This window comes from Tursiops truncatus, chromosome 16 (assembly GCF_011762595.2).
Source record: "Tursiops truncatus isolate mTurTru1 chromosome 16, mTurTru1.mat.Y, whole genome shotgun sequence".
Taxonomy (NCBI): Eukaryota; Metazoa; Chordata; class Mammalia; order Artiodactyla; family Delphinidae; genus Tursiops; species Tursiops truncatus.
Genome location: NC_047049.1, coordinates 11,070,929 through 11,088,895, shown reverse-complemented (window position 1 = coordinate 11,088,895; position 17,967 = coordinate 11,070,929). Strand labels below are relative to the sequence as shown.

The 17,967-nt window shown below is 39.8% G+C and overlaps 1 protein-coding gene and 1 non-coding gene across 11 annotated transcripts in view; one reads left to right on the top strand and one right to left on the bottom strand.

Annotated features, from left to right (window-relative positions):
- The first annotated feature begins 27 nt into the window (after nt 1-27).
- The window catches only part of SEC23IP (SEC23 interacting protein), a 95,410-nt gene continuing 77,470 nt past the window's right edge, over nt 28-17,967 (top strand). For 8 of the 10 annotated variants that reach the window (XR_012326875.1, XR_012326872.1, XR_012326874.1 and 5 more), the window contains exons 1-5: nt 29-254; nt 5,574-6,103; nt 8,951-9,173; nt 9,980-10,173; nt 14,362-14,451. Coding sequence is in view for 5 of the 10 variants with exons in the window: in XM_019940128.3 (XP_019795687.1) it covers nt 92-254; nt 5,574-6,103; nt 8,951-9,173; nt 9,980-10,173; nt 14,362-14,451 (1,200 nt within the window). In the remaining 5 variants the exon portion in view is untranslated. Of the gene's footprint in view, nt 255-5,573; nt 6,104-8,950; nt 9,174-9,979; nt 10,174-14,361; nt 14,452-17,967 lie in introns of all 10 variants that reach the window. The other 2 variants (XM_019940130.3, XM_073793892.1) reach the window with 2 other exon arrangements.
- Nucleotides 16,165-16,237, bottom strand: TRNAA-UGC (transfer RNA alanine (anticodon UGC)). Its single transcript has one exon. It is a non-coding gene; the product is annotated as a tRNA-Ala (tRNA).

Sequence of the window (17,967 nt, the reverse complement as noted above, 5' to 3'; positions counted from 1 at the left end):
GGAAGTTTGTTGGCCCCGACAGTGACCGGTTTCCGGCTGGTGGTTCCGCACCGGCCCCCAGTAGACGTGTAACGGAAGGTGGGCCGCAGCCATGGCTGAGAGGAAACCTAACGGTGGCGGAGGCGCAGCTTCCAACTCCTCGTCGGGCACGAACTTACTTTTCTCCTCCTCGGCCACGGAGTTCAGCTTCAACGTGCCCTTTATCCCAGTTACCCAGGCTGCCGCTGCCTCGGCCTCCCTGCTCTTGCCCGGAGGTAATAAGGAGATGAGGATCCGGTGGGGCAAGTGTGTGCGGGGAGGTGGGCGGGCGGCGGGCGGTGGCGAGGGTCGGAGGGGAGGTTTTCCTTGTGCCTGGACCCGACCCTCTGGTACCTTGCCAGGGCCATCAGTGGCCAGGTTTGAGTGTCCTGAGGACTTTGGGATGTTGGGGGCGGGGGCCAAGCTCTTCGTGGAAGGAACTGTTCCCAGTGCTGGACACTCCTGAACTGGCATTCCACAGATTTTTGTTGAACACCTCCTGTTGGACACTCAGGTGCTTGCAGGGAATGCAAAAAAATTAGTGCCTCCTCCTCTCCTAGGATACTGTAGGATATCTCTTAGGATAGACACGTAGTATTTGCAAAGTAGAGGTACAGAACGCAGTCATCTTTCAAGGCGATGCATCATTTTCTCTAAGGAGCCCTTGCTTGTTCTCAAGTCCCTACTCCTGTGTGCATCTTAGCACTTTGTACATATCTTTATTATTGTCTAGGGAGATTGCTTTTTAACGATTACGTGGCATAACCCAGACCTGGTGTTGGGGAGCACAGACTGTATTCCAGCCCTAGCCCTGCCAATTACTTGCTGTGTGACCTCAGGCATATTACTTTACCTCTCTGTTCTTCATTTTCCATATGGGCTGTGATGAGAAGTGAACTGATTTTTGTCAGGCACGGAATATAGTGCTTGGCACATAGTGTTATATAAATGTTTGAGAAATAAACATGTCTGCCTCTCTATTTGGACTGTGGGCTTCTTGAAGTTTGCAGCTATAACTTATTTACCTTTTCATTTCTAGGATCTTGTTTAGTGCCTAGCACATAGATCCTCAGTAAATGTTGAATATTTTCCTGTTGAATAATTTATTCTTGTTTGGAAGACTGAGGAAAGTTTCATGGAGAAGTGAAGAAGGGCAAATCAGAGACAATACATGATGGTTCCTCTTCCCTTGTGTTACGTTTCTTCTTGGTACTTATCACCACCTGATGTGTACAAATATTTGTTTATCCTTTTAAAATTTTTAAATTTATTTTCCTTTTTATTTCTGGCTGCGTTGGGTCTTCGTTGCTGCACGCGGGCTTTCTCTAGTTATGGTGAGTGGGGGCTACTCTTCGTTGTGGTGCGCGGGCTTCACATTGTTGTGGCTTCTCGTTGCGGAGCATGGGCTCTAGGCGCACAGGCTTCAGTAGTTGTGGCACATGGGCTTAGTTGCTCTGTGGCACGTGAGATCTTCCCAGACCAGGGATCGAACCCTTGTCCCCTGCATTGGCAAGTGGATTCTTAACCACTGCACCACCAGGGAAGTCCCATATTTGTTTATCTTATCCCACTAACATGTAAGCTCTATGAGAGCAGGAACTTATGCCTAGAACAGTGTCTGGTATGCTGTAGACCGATTTTTCAATAGAAACTTATTGAATAAATGAAAGGGTGGCAGTCAGGAATATGTATGTCTTGTTTTGATAGTGTGGCTGAAAGGTTCATCATTGCCATTTTTGGTGGAGGACTAGCATGGCTGGAGCAGAATGCTTTGGGAGGTTGCAGGAATAAATAAGGCTGTACATGGGGTTTTCATGACATCCTCTGCTTCACAGATGTTTGATTCATGCCCCATCTTCCTTGCTATATAATTTGTTTGTGTCTGTTACTGTCCGTAAATGCTAAACATCTTCATTGCTAAGTAACAGGATAACTTACCTGTCTTGAAAACTATTGTTTCTTGGAGATGATTTATTTTTTTATTATTTTTGTTTTTTTTGCGGTATGCGGGCCTCTCACTGTTGTGGCCTCTCCCGTTGCGGAGCACAGGCTCCGGACGCGCAGGCTCAGCGGCCATGGCTCACGGGCCCAGCCGTGCCGCGGCATGTGGGATCTTCCTGGACCGGGGCACGAACCCGTGTCCCTTGCATCGGCAGGCAGACTCTCAACCACTGCGCCACCAGGGAAGCCTGGTTTATTTTTTTAATAGGAAAATTAATACTTTTTAGAACTAAAATTCTGTAACAAATATTTTTCTACCTTTAAAAAAGATTTGATCATTAGAAACCCATTCAGATAATTTCCAGAGACAAAAGGAGAACCTGTCACATTGGAAGCAACAGTTAATCATGTCAGTGAAAGAGACACATAGGAAGCAATTCCATTTCACAAACCTGGATTGAGCAGCTTCCGTTTGCCAGGCCCTGTTCCCGGTGTCCGGGAGACACAGAGGAGCAGACAGCATTGCCCTCACGACTGCACAGTATATACAGACGCAGTGTACCCAGCTGTGTAAGTAATTGTGATACAGGTTTATGACGGCTGGAAAGAGGGATTGATAGGCTGCTCTGAGAGCTGTGGCTGTCAGGCTGGCTGACCAGGGAGAGGATATCCCTCGGGCCTTCAGGACCTCACAGAGGAGGCAGTTCTTGAGCTGAATATTGAAGGATACATAGAAATTAGGGAGTCTGGGGAGACAGAGATGTGAGAGTCTGGAGGTGTGAGAGAAACCTGCTGATTTGGTGGGATTTGGTGGTAGGTGCTCACATTCTCTTTCCATCCCGTGCTTTTTCCCTCTCGCCCCGTCCCTCCCCCGCTGCACCCCTCCATGTGACTAGAGTGAATGCAGGTGAGTGCTTCAAGTGGTCAGCGGGGCCCAGATCACGAAGGGCCTCAGACACCACACTGAGGAGTTTGTAGTTTACCCTGTGGGGTGTGGAGGGTGCCCTTGAAGGGTTCTGAACAAGGCAGTGGGATTAGAGGTGTGTTTCAGAAAGACTGGAGTTTCCTGAGATTGCAGAGATTGCACCAGAGTGAAGCTGACCGTAGCAAGAGCGGCCGATCTGGAAGCCACTGCGAGTCAGGCAGGAGCCTGTGGCACTCTAGCCCTGGTCAGCCACACTGGGTGTGAAGAGCAGGGAACAGATATGAGAGATTTCTACACAGTCGAATTGATGGTATTTAGTGACTCACGGGGGTCCAGGCTGTGCAGTGCAGAGTCCCCTTCTCTTTGTTCAGTTTCAGCCCCAAGACATAGCACCACCTGGCATGTAATGGATACTGTGTACATATTTCTTTAATGAGGATCTGAATGATTAAATGAAGGGTGTGAGGGGGAGGGAGCAGTCTGAGAGAGGAGATTTCTGGTTTGAGTGTCTGGATGGATGTTGGCAGACATCTGTTGAGGTTAGTGATATGTGTAAAAGGGGGGACATGAAGGGGGACAGTTAAGATGACAAATTCAGTTCAGGCTTACTAAGTCTGAGGTATATGTGGCTGAACCTGTCAAAAAGTATTGAGGAGGCAGTTGGAAGATAGGTTCTGGGACACATAAGATCAGTCTCAGTTTGAGACAGAGTTGGGAGTGTCACAAGTATACAGGTGCTTATTAAAGTTATGGTTCTTGATGCCAGATGTGTCCACATGTAATTAGAAAGTGCCCCTGAGGTGAGGCTGGCAGCTTGTTGAGATCAGTATTTTGTTTGTAATTAATGCTAATCAGAAAAAAGTCTCTTGGATCAGGTTGATCCCAAGTTGTCTTAAAGGATGAAAGACACCACAGAGGTTTTCTCCTCTGCTTTTAGATGTTAAGACATCAACTAAGAAATCTGAGTCCAAGTGAGGTTCATGTGACTGAAAAGAGAGGGTAGGAATCGGAAATGTATCAGAAAAGTAGAACGATATAAGCAGACAGTGCCTGGGGTGCCGGGGGGGGGGGGGGGGGGGGGGGGGGGGCCTTGTGCAGGAAGATATTTTTAGTTACAAAGAAACAACTCAGAGGAGTATTTTGAATAGTGGAGTATCTCAGTTAAATTGATGTGTGTGAAATATAATGAGAGCAGTCTAAGAGCTGAAGGCCTCATTCAGTAAAGGTCAAGAAGGAGCTCAGAGCTTGAAAGGCCACCCTTTGGCAGGTCTCAATGGCAGGGACTAGTGTGCCTGTGTGCTGGGAGAGGGTCCACCCTCCTGATCTGCTCTATGCCTCCAGCAGTGGGAGATAAGAGGGAATTGGAAATGAGAGGGAATGAGATGGGAGAAGGAAAAGATTAGGAAGAGGAAGACAACGTTAGAAGCTAAGGCCTCCTAAAAGTTTCCTGAGGAAAGGTAGACTGGGCTTTTTTATTTCTGTTTATTTATGTATGTATGTATGTGTGTATGTATGTATGGCTGAGTCAGGTCTTTGTTGTTGCGCGCGGGCTTTCTCTAGTTGGGGTGAGTGCGGGCTACTTGTTGCAGTGCACGGGCTTCTCATTGCGGTGTCTCTCTTGTTGCGGAGCACGGACTCTAGGCGTGCAGGCTTCAGTAGTTGTGGCATGCAACCTTCAGTAGTTGGGGCTCGTGGGCTCTAGAGCGCAGGCTCAGTAGTTGTGGCGTACGGGCTTAGTTGCTCTGCGGCATGTGGGATCTTCCCGGACTAGGGCTTGAACCCATGTCCCCTGCATTGGCAGACGGATTCTTAACCACTGCACCACCAGGGAAGCCCAGACTGGACTTTTGAGGCCATGTAGAAGGAAAATGTTTTTATCACTATTTTAGGACTTGGTAGCAGAAGAGAGGATAAATAGTTTGATGCTAATAATACCCACAGTGAAGATCAAGTTGGGCAAAGGGAAGTGAGGAGAACTTCCCTTAGTTAGAAAATGACTTTTCCAGTGACTTGGCATTCTCTAATGACTATCTGGTTGTGATACTGTGTGGTTTTAGGGATGGCAATTAACGGTTGACCTACTTTGCCTCAGGAATACAAATACCACATGTTCACTTATATAATGAGTGCTTTGTAGGTAAGAGCCCTGACACACCCCTTGTTGTCAACAGAGTTAATATCTGTACTTTAGTTTCTTGTCATTACTGTAGAAATAAAGTTTTGTGTGTTTGGGTAGCAGAACAGTATTTGAATTGTTTCTTACCAGGAAAAAACAGTATTCAAAATAACATGTAAAACTAGGAGTATAGATTTTGTTTCCATTTTTAAAACCTTCTCCTATATACATATATGTCTACATAATTTATACATGTCTACAAAATAAATAGTATATAACTATATTTATTTTAAAAGTGTGGAAAGGTATGTATCAAAATATTAACCGTGTTAACAGTGATTGTCTCTGGGAGGTGAGCTTACGAATGAGTTAGTATTTTTCCCTCTTGTTTCTTATTCATGTTTTCTAGTTATTTATTTCAAAGAAAAAAAAGTTTTTCATTATTGTCTTTAATGCAGAAATGTAAGTTTGAACAACAAAATAAGAGGTATAATTGCTAGATCTGCGGTATAGAATCTTATCTACAGAGTGATGGCATACCTTTAAACCATGTACCCTTCTGTTCCCTTTCAGAGGATTCCACAGATGTGGGTGAGGAGGACAGCTTCCTTGGTCAGACTTCTGCTCACACGTCTACCCCACAGACATTTAGTTACTTCTCTCAGGTATCAAGCAGTAGTGATCCTTTTGGGAATATTGGACAGTCACCGTTAACTGCAGCAACATCGGCTGGACAGTCAGCATTCTCCAAGCCCCCAACTGCTCTCCCTTTTACCACCGGATCCCAAGATATGTCGAATGCATTTTCACCATCCATTTCGAAGGCTCACTATGGTGCTCCACCTGCTTCACAAACGGGAATAAATACTTATCTGCCTTCTCAGCCTAGTAGTCTCCCTCCTTCAAATTTTGGGAGCCCACCCCAAGGAACGCCCCAACAAGGATACAATCCATATCGCCACACAGCTGTAAGCAGCAGGGCTAATCCTTATATTGCACCGCCACAGCTGCAGCAGGGCCAAACACCGGCCCATCCTACCCATCCCCCGCCCTCTGGACCCCCTGTTCAGATGTACCAGATGCCTCCAGGATCTCTGCCATCGGTATGGAAACATGTTTTTTATATCCTAATTATTCACTGTAATTTTTAATCGCTCTCATCTTAACCTGTGTTTTTGAAAACACTGTGCTTTTTTTTTTTTTTTTTTTTTGCCGTACGCGGGCCTCTCACTGTTGTGGCCTCTCCTGTTGTGGAGCACAGGCTCCGGACGCGCAGGCTCAGCGACCATGGCTCACAGGCCCAGCCACTCCACGACGTGTGGGATCTTCCCGGACCGGGGCACGAACCCGTGTCCCCTGCATCGGCAGGTGGACTCTCAACCACTGCACCACCAGGGAAGCCCAACACTGTGCTTTTAATAATCAATATGATGACAAATTATTTTCAGAGGGTATTTTTTTTAAGCTACATGCTTTGAAGTAAACAATCTTTTAAAGATAGCTCATTGAATGGTTCATATTTCAGTTTATATTATCTATTTATGGAAGTAGTAATTGATTTTAATGAGTTAACCATATGCCAATATTTCCAGATTTAATGTAACATACCAATAACAAATGTCATCTAGGGACATGTGAAAGTCGGAGCAATTATTAGCAGACTGCCAGCTTCTCATTTTTTAATTATACTACTCAATCAAAACACTCAATTGGTGGGACTAAAATTGATTACTCCAATAATTTCTTTTATTTACATTTATGGAGTTTGGATCTAGACAGTCAAACTCTGTCTCAGGGGAGGAATGGAATAACTTTTGCATTGGGTAAATTTTATGAAATTCCTTTATGCCTTTTTTCCCCACTAATTATTCAACTGACTTCCAAAGGGAAGTGAACTGAATCAAAAAAAAGGGAAATGACTGAAAGGAAGAATTAAGAACCCAGCCCAGTGTGGCAGAGATAATAGTATTTCGATCAGAGTGTAACCTGACTTCTCTCTTGGGGATGAAGAATGGGTTCCATTTTACCATCTAATTTAAATCTTACCAATACACAAACTCTTGGTAATGTTGGATTTCAGCATATCGGAAAGTAACCAGATTTGTAGCATGTAATATAAGTTAGTATACTTTGTTTGCTGATGAAATTTTGTAAAGATTCCTAATTAAGAATTTTTAAAATGACAATTTTAAATATAAAAAAAGGTTGCAGGGCTTCCCTGGTGGCGCAGTGGTTGAGAGTCTGCCTGCCGATGCAGGGGACACGGGTTCGTGCCCCGGTCTGGGAAGATCCCGCATGCCCCGGAGCGGCTGGGCCCGTGAGCCATGGCCGCTGAGCCTGCGCGTCTGGAGCCTGTGCTCCGCGGCGGGAGGGGCCGCGGCAGTGAGAGGCCCGCGTACAGCAAAAAAAAAAAAGGTTGCAAAAATAAAAATAGGACAGAGAACACCCCAGTACCCTAATCCAGATTTACCTGTCATGAACATTTGTTCTATCATTTGTGAACGTGCACGCTGACACGTGTTGGAGTATCCTTTTCTCCCCTCCCTCCCTCCCTTACTTTCTCACTCTGTATATGTGCAATCTTGGGGGGAAACATTTGAAGATCAGTTAAATACATTATGATTCTTTACTCCTAGATTCTTCAGTGTGTATTTCCTGAGAATAAGGGTATTTTTTACATAACCACAGTACAGTTATCAACCTCAGTACATTTGCATTGATAGAATATTCTAAAATGATTTTTAATAAAAATTTAAAAAAATAATTGTATTCTGATTTTAAAAGTATTTTCAGTACAGAAAATTTGAAAAATGCCGAATAGCCAACTGAATAGAAATTGCCGCTAGAAAACCCTGTTTTTATTTTGTTTTATGTCTTTCTTATCCTTTTTTCAAGATAAAAGCATAGTGTTTTGTTTTTTTTTTCTTTTTTAATTAATTAATTTATTTATTTTCGACTGCGTTGGGTCTCTGTTGCTGTGCATGAGCTTTCTCTAGTTGTGCCTGAGTGGGGGCTACTCTTCGTTGTGGTGCCCGCGCTTCTCATTGCGGTGGCTTCTCTTGTTTCAGAGCATGGACTCTAGGTGCGCAGGCTTCAGTAGTTGTGGTGCACGAGCTTAGTTGCTCCAGGGCATGTGGGATCTTCCTGGACCAGGGCTCGAACCCGTATCCCTTGCACTGGCAGGCGGATGCCTAACCACTGTGCCCCCAGGGAAGTCCCAACACAAGCATTATGTATGTTTTTTATGAACAAGCAAGCAAGCATTATGTATGTTTTTTGTGAACATATTTTAGGTGTTATTAAGATTTTTTCTATAACGTTTTTAATGGTTCTAGAGAATTCCCCATATGAGTAAAAGATGATTTATTTAATCAGGTTTCTATTAGACATTTAGATTGTATCCACTGATTGTCTATTATAAATAACTTTTTGATATACATTCTTATGGGTAAATTTTTACAATTATATCTTTAGGATAAGTTCTTAGAAATGGAATGTCTAGGTCAAGGAATATGCACATTTTATTTTTATTTATATTTATTTATTTATTTTTGTCCATGGCGCTTGTGGGATCTTAGTTCCCTGATCAGGGATTGAACCTGGGCCACAGCAGCGAAAGCGCCAAGTCCTAACCACTGGACCAACAGGGAATTCCCAAGGAATATGTATATTTTAAAGATTAAATAAATCACAAGAGACATACTGCTAGGTTGATTTCTGTAAAGGTATTAGTTTACTTTGCCACCAGTGTGAGAAAGTCCTGTTCACTTTGCAACTGATTTTGGGGTTTGTTAGATTTTTAAAAGTTTTACTTGCTTTGGAGCCTGGTTATTAAATAGTTGTCTAGAGAAATATTTAGGATAATCATTACTATGTTAGTTTGTGTGTGAAACATATACAGAATTGTTCCTTTGGACAGACATGATGGTCCTAACTTTTGTCCCCCCCAGATTCCTCCTTCAGTGCAGCCAGGGCTGTCCCCTCCAACCCAGCAGCAGGCACCTGCTAGACCTGCGGGTCCCTCTGTGCAAGCGTCATCTCTTTTTCTACTTCAAAACCAATATGAACCTGTCCAACCCCACTGGTTTTACTGCAAGGAGATAGAATACAGGCAACTGTGGATGCCTTTCAGTGTGTTTGACTCTTTGAATCTTGAAGAAATCTATAACTCAGGTAAGCACAAATCCTGCATCATTTGTATCTGATTTTAGGAAGAGAGAAATGAAGAGTATTCATCCATGGCCTACTTTTTATGAATGTCAAATTCTTTAATCCTTGTAGAGCCTGCCAGTCTCTGTACCTTAAGATGATAATATTAATGTAAGTTCTGAGTTATTTGAGCAAGGTATTTGAAGAAATGTTTTAGTAATTTTCCTTTTTGTTTAAAGGTAGTTTAAATCCAAGAAATAGAGTCGTTCATATAACCCAGGTGTCAGTTTTCTTATTTCCCTTATTTGTTTGTAGCTATAGGGCGTTTATAAAGCATTTTCTATGGAACTCTTGTTACTGAAGATGCTGTGAAAAAAGTGTTCCATGGTCAGATGAGTTTTGGAAGTGCTGTAACTACATCCATCTCTTGAGATAGTGCATAAGAGTGTGTTAAGACTCTGAGAAGTCTTCACTATAGAAGTAGGTTTCTTTGTTTATCCTGATGATAGTTCATCTTGGGACTTAAAAATCACCTATTCTTTAGAAGTATGCTTCATGGAGCATTGCTGCTTTGATTAAAAAAAACAAAAAACTACCAATTATTTGAATTATTTCATGATCATGCTTTTATATTTTACCCTCGTTATTTCTTCTCCACTTAAAAGAATCATCATTTTGAGCAGCACAGATTAATCTTAAACTTCTGTTTTTTTTAAAAAAATGAGCTTAGTTCTTTGTCTTTAAGGATAGACAAGTCACCATATTCATTATTTATTACTTTTAAATGTACCTTGTAACTGTAGAGTTAAAATGTGGTCTTTGTGCTCCAGTCCAGCCAGACCCTGAGAGTGTGGTTCTAGGCACTGATGGAGGGCGCTACGACGTTTACCTCTATGACCGGATGAGGAAAGCCGTGTACTGGGAAGAGGAGCCAGCTGAAGTGAGACGCTGTACTTGGTTTTACAAAGGGGACACAGACAGCAGATTTATTCCCTATACAGAGGAGTTCAGTGAAAAACTGGAGGTACGTGGGCTTTATTCCTTTATGCTTTTCTTTAAAACATATAGACTCTGTATACGTTGGAGCCTCATGTAACACCACTCACAGTGGAGCAGACTTTATTTACAAGACAGCCTATCTTGATCCTGTGTGCAAAGAAGATTGCCTTTTAATTGGTGTCATCTTTCATGAGGTACTAATTGTGGCCTGGTGTCTAAAGATAGAATGTTTTTCAGGGGAACATCACAGATCTAATATAATAAGGTACTTATATCAAATCTTCAGAAGAGCTTAGGCTGCTGTGATATGCTGCTGACAACACATGCCAAGGAGATGGATGCTTTTCAAATTAATATTCAGTAAAAGGCTTGAAATTCACCTCTGGTTTATGAAAACAAATATAAGAATAGGAACAAATACTGTGAGACTTTTTAGCCATCTTAAAATTGGTGGTTAATGTTGTTTTACATAATTGTGTTAATTTCTTGTTATAATTCTGCTTAATAATTGAGTAATTAAATATTTGAAATAAGTTAAATGAATTCATCTGCATACATGGGAAATGGAGTATGGAACATTTTAGTTACTATTTTTTAATGTATTAACTAAAACTTATGTAACCAACACTAACATTAAACATTAAAACAATACTAATATTGACATTAAAAGGGACCTCTAAAATGTTAATCTTCCCTAGATTCATATTTTGAAAGCTTCAGGCAAGGACTGGGCTTTATGTTCTCTTTAGGAGCTGACAGTCAAGTTTAGCAACTGACTGTTAATTACTAAATTTTTTTGTCCTTGAAGAACATATTGATATAATTAATAGAAATAAGAAAAAAATTAAATCACAATCTTGTCATCCTTTCAAATAAAATGTTACATTTTAAAAATATTTTTTTAAACTGTTCTTTATTCATATACGTGTTTTTCTTTTTTTGTGTGTGTGTGTGTGTTTTTCTTATAGCTATAATAGTACAGATTTTTTGTGGAGTATTTTGCTTTTTCAAAAGAAAATTTGTAAATGTAATCCTTAGTCATAGTCATTATCAATTGTGCCTGCCCTAGAAATATTAATCTCAATCTCTATAATAGTGACTATGAAATATTGTTCTATAACCAAAACAGTACAAAAAGGTGAATATTGGCCTGAAGTTAAGACAGATGTTAGTTGGGGTTAAGTAAATTGGAAAAGAAGCTTGTTGAGAACAGAGGCCTCAAATGTTTTTCATTTCAACGTGTAGTAAGAATACATTTTAGATTGGATTTAGTACACACATTTTACACACACACACACACACACACACACACACACACATACACACCCATGAGTATGTGTGTTTATTTATCAGAGGCAGTGGTGTTTGGTAAACTGGCTCTCCAGGGAAAAAAACCCTGATTTATAGTGTTTGCTGATTTCCATGGTGTAAATACTCCCACCATGGCCAATAGTAAGCTAGCAACATGATGTAACTAGACACAGAGTTGGGAAGCGGTATGTGTGATCAGCTCTTGTGAGCTGGTATGAGTGAGCTCTAACGCACCATTAGAAACAAAGAAAGGTACATGGAACAACACTTACCTCACTAGGTGTCATTCAGTTAGATATTTTCTATGTCATTGAAAATATTAATTTTACAATTTGTTGCTGGTCATGACCCACAGTTTGAAAAACACTGATTTAGAGCTGAGTCAGAACCCAGGTAAGGGCAAAGACTGAAAAGAAGGCATAAAATTAATTTTGTTCCTGGAAATACCAAATATCAGGAGGCACCAGTCTACTAAAACATAATTTTAATCATTTGAATAAGGAATAAAATATGTAAAGGAATGCTGGTATCTTTGGCTTAATTTTAGACCTAAATAAATAAACAAATGTGTACTATAATTTTTGGTACCCTTGACAAGACCCTACTGAAGGTATAGCATCCCAAGGTTGAATGTTTAGTCCTATTATTTTGAAGCTAAAGTATATGTTTTCAAGTCTAAGCAGTATTTGAAAGTGTATACTATATTTGATTATAAATGGGTGACACAGGCTTCGAGGATGGAATTCATGTATTGACCGTCTCAATAGCACATAGCTGTTCTTAACTTTAGGAGACCTTAGTTCCTGTTCAGCCTCTACCCAGGAAACTCAAGCCAGATCAGGGAAGAGGCAGAGGAGTTTAGGAAATGAAAAAGCCAGTGAGAAAATGAGAATCAAGTGATACATATTGCTAGTGTTGTAGATGATCCTAGCCTATCAGAGCACTAAAACAAAACAATAGAAGAGTTGGAAACAAAAAACACCTTAATTTGATAATTACATCAATGTCTGCATAGAAAACTAGGAGAACCTCTAGAAATTCCATTAGTACCAGTGTAAGAGTTCAGCAAGTCTGTGGATATAAAATCAGCGTATAAAAATTAATAACATTCCTACGCAATAGAAATAACCAATTAGAAACCATAATAATAAAAGAAGACTATAACACTAACAAAACTACAGGCTAAGTAGAAAAATCGTCCAACAAAAGGTATATATGAACTTTATGGAGAATAAACTATGAAGCAGAATTGAAGGATGTAAAAGATGACCTTAAAGAAATAGACCAAAATATTACATTCATAGATGCACAGTCTCAACATAATAAAGATGTCAGTTCTTCCCAAATTGTTTTATAAATTGTATGTAATCCCAATCAAAGTCACATCAGGGTTTTTTAAGTAAAATTTGCAGACTGCTCCTAAATTTTATATGGAAGATCAAAGTATCAAGAATAATCAAGACCATTTTGAAGAATGAAAAGTAGAAACATACTCTACCAGACAAGATTTATTATAAAGCTGTGGATTGAAAGGGAATACGAAGAAATGAAAATAATTCTTAAGATGGTGAATCTTTAAACATTTTTGTTTGTGATCTTGCTTTTAAAAAATGTCAACAAATATATTAAAATTTTTTTAAAAAGTAGTGAGGAAGAGGGTCAGCTGGATAGAGGCTGATGGAGAGGAATTGTTACTGAATGACTGCCCAGGAGACAAAAAGAAACACTTCTACTTTGACATGATTGTCAAATAATCACTGTTACTCATTTTAAAAAATATTTATTTATTTGGTTGCACTGGCTCCTTAGTTGCAGCAGTGGGCTCCTTAGTTGTGGCATGAGAACTCTTAGTTGTGGCATGCATGTGGGATCTAGTTCCCTGACCAGGGATTGAACCCGGGCCCCCTGCATTGGGAACGCAGAGTCTTCACCACTGCGCCACCAAGGAAGTCCCACTGTTACTCAGTGGGTGTACCAGAGGTTCCCCCTTACCTGGTCTTGAATCTTTCTCCAAGAGACCCTCAGACTTTTGCCTTATAGAGAGCAGAATAGTGTCTCTGGAAGGAGAGTAAGAAAGTGGTGGGACAGTCAAGTCTTTGGAGTCAGAAGGTCGTGGGTGGGAGTGAACCACAGTTCTGCTTTTGCTCCTTACCTCTGTGATCACTGTATGGTCTTGTGCAACTGTGAACTAAAACTGCCTGCTAGCATTAGAATTGTGTCTGCCCCCCACCACCAAAAAAAAAAAAAAAAAAGATAGGTTGAGGTCTTAACTTCTAGTACTTCAGAATGTGACTTTATTTGGAAATAGAGTTGTTGCAGATATAATTAAGAAGAGATCATACTGGAGTAGGGTGGGCCCCTAATTCAATATGATTGGCATCCTTATAAGAAGACAGTCATGTTAAGACAAACATAGAGGGAGAAGGCCATGTGAAAGTAGAGGATTGGAGTGATGCGTCTGTAAGCCAAGGAATACTACAGATTGCTGACAGACCACCAGGAGCTAGGAAGAGGCGAGGAAGGAATTCCCTATGAGTTTCAGAGGGAATGTGGCCCTGCTGACACCTTGGTTTCAGACTTCTAGCCTCTAGAACTGTGAGGCAATAAGTTTCTGTTTTTATAAGCCACTCAGTTTGTGGTACTTTGTTATGGCAGCCCTAGGAAATTAATAGACTGTTTAAACCTTGGTTTTCACCTGTAGGTAATGGGGACAATATTATTTAGTGCTGATTGAGAGCAGTTATGTGAGGTACGGTATGTAAAATGATATTAAGTATGGTAGCCAGTTAGTACAGGAGAGCTGCTATTACTATTATTTTTATTACTATCATAGTTATAATTTTCTTCCACACTTTCTCTTAATAGATTTGTCTTACTGGATCATATGTTGTTTCCCTTGTAGGCTGAATATAAAAAAGCTGTAACCACGAATCAGTGGCACCGCAGATTAGAGTTTCCGAGTGGGGAGACAATTGTTATGCACAATCCAAAGGTAGTGATGTTGTTTAAGATATTAAAGTGTTTAGGTTTTTAAAAGTAATTATTTTACTGAATGTTTGATAAATGTTCATTTTTACTCTGCAGTAGGGATATATTTATAACTAGTGTATTGCTTTTAAGTTTACTACAGGTCATATCAATGATAGAAACTAAAATGAAATTTAAATTTGTCTCATGAAGTTTCTGTTTATGGTAACACAGTAGCTGAAGCTTAGTATGCATCGTTGAAGTTAAGCTTGATAATTTTTTGTACTTGATCCAGGCTCAGCAGACTTTTCTGTGAAGGGCCAGAGAGTAAATATTGAAGGCTTTGTAGGCCGTGTAGTCTCTGAAAGCAGCTACAGGCAGTATGTAAGCCAATGGACCTGGCTATTTTCAATAAAATGTTATTTATAAAAACAAGTGGTGGGCCAGGTTTGACCTGCAGGCAATAGTTTGCCTACCTTGCCCTTGATGATGGTTTGTTTCAACCTTTAAAGTAAAAATAAGTTCTTCCTCTTTATTTGTATCATCTCTGGAAACCTTTCTTGTTTTTTTAAAGATATTGGGTGTGGTGTTTAGAGTCTTCCATTTACCATCCTTAATCTCTCTAAGCTCCAGGTTCCTCACTCGCAATAAATAAGATTTACCTCCCAGGGTCATATTTTTGATGAAGTGAGGTAATTTATGCAAAAGCATTTAGCATAATGCTAGTAATATGGTAGTTTCTCAGAACATAGGCTATTTATTACAGAAAAGTGTAAAAGAAAAACAAAAACCTATATTCTAACCACCTCTATAGTCCTTACTGATGTTAAAATAAGTAAAAATAAAAACATTCATATGCCATCAAAGTTTAAACAGTATAAAAGGGTATCAAATGAAAAACAAAAGCCTCTTACCTCTGCATTCCCCTAGTTTTGCCTCTTAATGGTAACCACACTTACCCTTTTGTTTTTTAATTTTTTTTTTTAACTTTTGTTTTTTATATAAGCACACAATTTTACATATCATCTTGCATGCATTCGTTTTTTTGGGGGGGGGTGGAAGGTTAATGTTAAACTATTAATTTTATTTTTTAATTGAAGTATAGTTGACTTATTATATTTGTTTCAGGTGTACAGCATTGCGATTCAGTAGTTTTACAGATTATACTCCATTAAAAGTTATTACAAAATAATGGCTATAATTCTCTGTGCTGTACAATATATCCTTGTTGCTAACCTATTTTATACGTAGTAGTTTGTGTCTCTTAATTCCATACCCCTATCTTGCCCTACCCCTTTCCCTGTCCCTACTGGAACCACTACTTTGGTTTTTTTTTTTAATCTGTGAGTCTGTTTCTGTTTTGGTATCTATTGATACATCCGTTTTATTTTTTAGATTCCACAAATAAAGTGATATACAGTATTTGCCTTTCTCTGACTTATTTCACTACACACATTTTCTAGGTCCATCCATGTTGCTGCAGATTGCAGAATTTCATGCTTTTTTATGGCTGAGTAATATTCCATCGTGTGTGTGTGTGTGTGTGTGTGTGTGTGTGTGTGTGTGTGTGTGTATGTGTACCACATCTTCTTTATCCATTTGTCTGTTGATGGACACTTGGGTTGCTTCCATATCTTGGCTGCTGTAAACTGTGCTGCTATGAACATTGGGGTTTATTCCCGGGTATTTTATTCTTGTTTTTTTTTTTGGCCGTGTTGCACAGCTTGTGGGATCTTAGTTCCCCAACCAGGGATCGAACCTGGGCCCCTGGCAGTGCAAGCCCAGAATCCTAACCACTGGACCACCAGGGAATTCCCCCTAGGTATTTTATTCTTCATGATGAGATTTTAAGCAGGATTGTCTTTTTTTGCTTTCTCTTTCTGATAGTTCATTTTTAGTGTGTAGAAAAGCAACAGATTTCTGTATACTAATCTTATATCCTGCAACTTTACTGAATTCATTTATCAGTTCTAATAGTTTTTTGGTGGAGACTTTAAGGTTTTCTATATATAGTGTCATGTCATCTGCAAATAGTGACAGTTTTACTTCTTCCCTTCCAGTTTGGATACCTTTTATTTCTTTTTCTCTGACTGCTGTGGCTAGGACTTCCAATACTATGTTAAATAGAGGTGGCAGGAGTGGGCATCCTTGTCTTGTTTCTGAATTTGGAGGAAATATGATCAGCTTTTCATCACTGAGTGTGCTGTTAGCTGTGGGTTTTTTCATAAATGGCCTTTACTATGTTGAGATATGTTCCCTCTGTACCAACTTTGATGAGAGTTTTTTTTTTTTACCATGAATAGATGTTGAATTTTGTCAAATGCTTTTCTGAATCTGTTGAGATAATCGTGATTTTTAATCCTTCCTTTTGTTAATGTGTGTATCACATTAATTGATTTGCAAATGTTGAACCATCCTTGCATCTTTGGAATAAATCCCACTTGATCATGGTGTATGATCCTTTTTATATGTTGTTGGATTCGGTTTGCTAATATTTTGTTGACAGTTTTTACATATACATTAAAGATATTGGCCTGTAATTTTCTTTTTTTTGTAGTGTGTTTGGTTTTGGTATCAGGGTAATGGTGGCCTCATAGAATGAATTTGGGAGTGTTCCCTCCTCTTCAATTTTTGGAATAGTTTGAGAAGGGTAGGTATCAGCTTCTCAGCTCTTCTTTATATGTTTGATAGAATTCCCATGGGAAGCTCTCTGATCCTGGACTTTAGTTTGCTGGGAGTTCTTTTTATTAGAAATTCAGTTTCACTACTAGTGATTGGTCTGTTCAAATTGTCTGTTTCTTCTTGATTCAGTCTTGGCAGGTTGTATGGTTCTAGAAATTTGTTTCTTCTAATATGTCCAATTTGTTGGCATATAACTGTTCATAGTATTCTCTTATGGTTTTTTTTGTGTCTCTGTGGTATCAGTTGCTATTTCTCCTCTTTCATTTCTTATTTTGTTTATTTGGGTCCTCTCTCTTTTCTCCTTGGTAAGCCTGGCTAAAGGTTTATCAATATTGTTAATTTTTTTCAAAAAACCAGCTCTTGGTTTCATTGATCTTTCCTGTTGTATTTTTTTTTTGGTCTCAATTTTATTTATTTGCTCTCTGATCTTTATTAGTTCCTTCCTTGTGCTGACTTTGGGCTTTGTTTGCTCTTCTTTTCCTGATTCCTTTAGATGGTAGGTTAGGTTGTTTATTTGAGATTTTTCCATGTAACACTGGACTAAATTTAATACAGTTGATTTAACAGAATAGTATATGTCTTCCTGAAAAGTGGTAGGTAAATCCGTTTTGGACATTGAAATTGAATTTGCACGTTGTTATTTAGAGGATTTTGCCTTATATGTATTTATAAAACAAGGATTCCTCTACTTCTTTTATTTCTTACGTGTAAACCTGAATTTTTTTTTTTTTTTTTTTTTTGCGGTACGCGGGCCTCTCACTGTTGTGGCCTCTCCCGTTGCGGAGCACAGGCTCCGGATGCGCAGGCTCAGCGGCCATGGCTCACGGGCCCAGCCGCTCCACGGCATGTGGGATCTTCC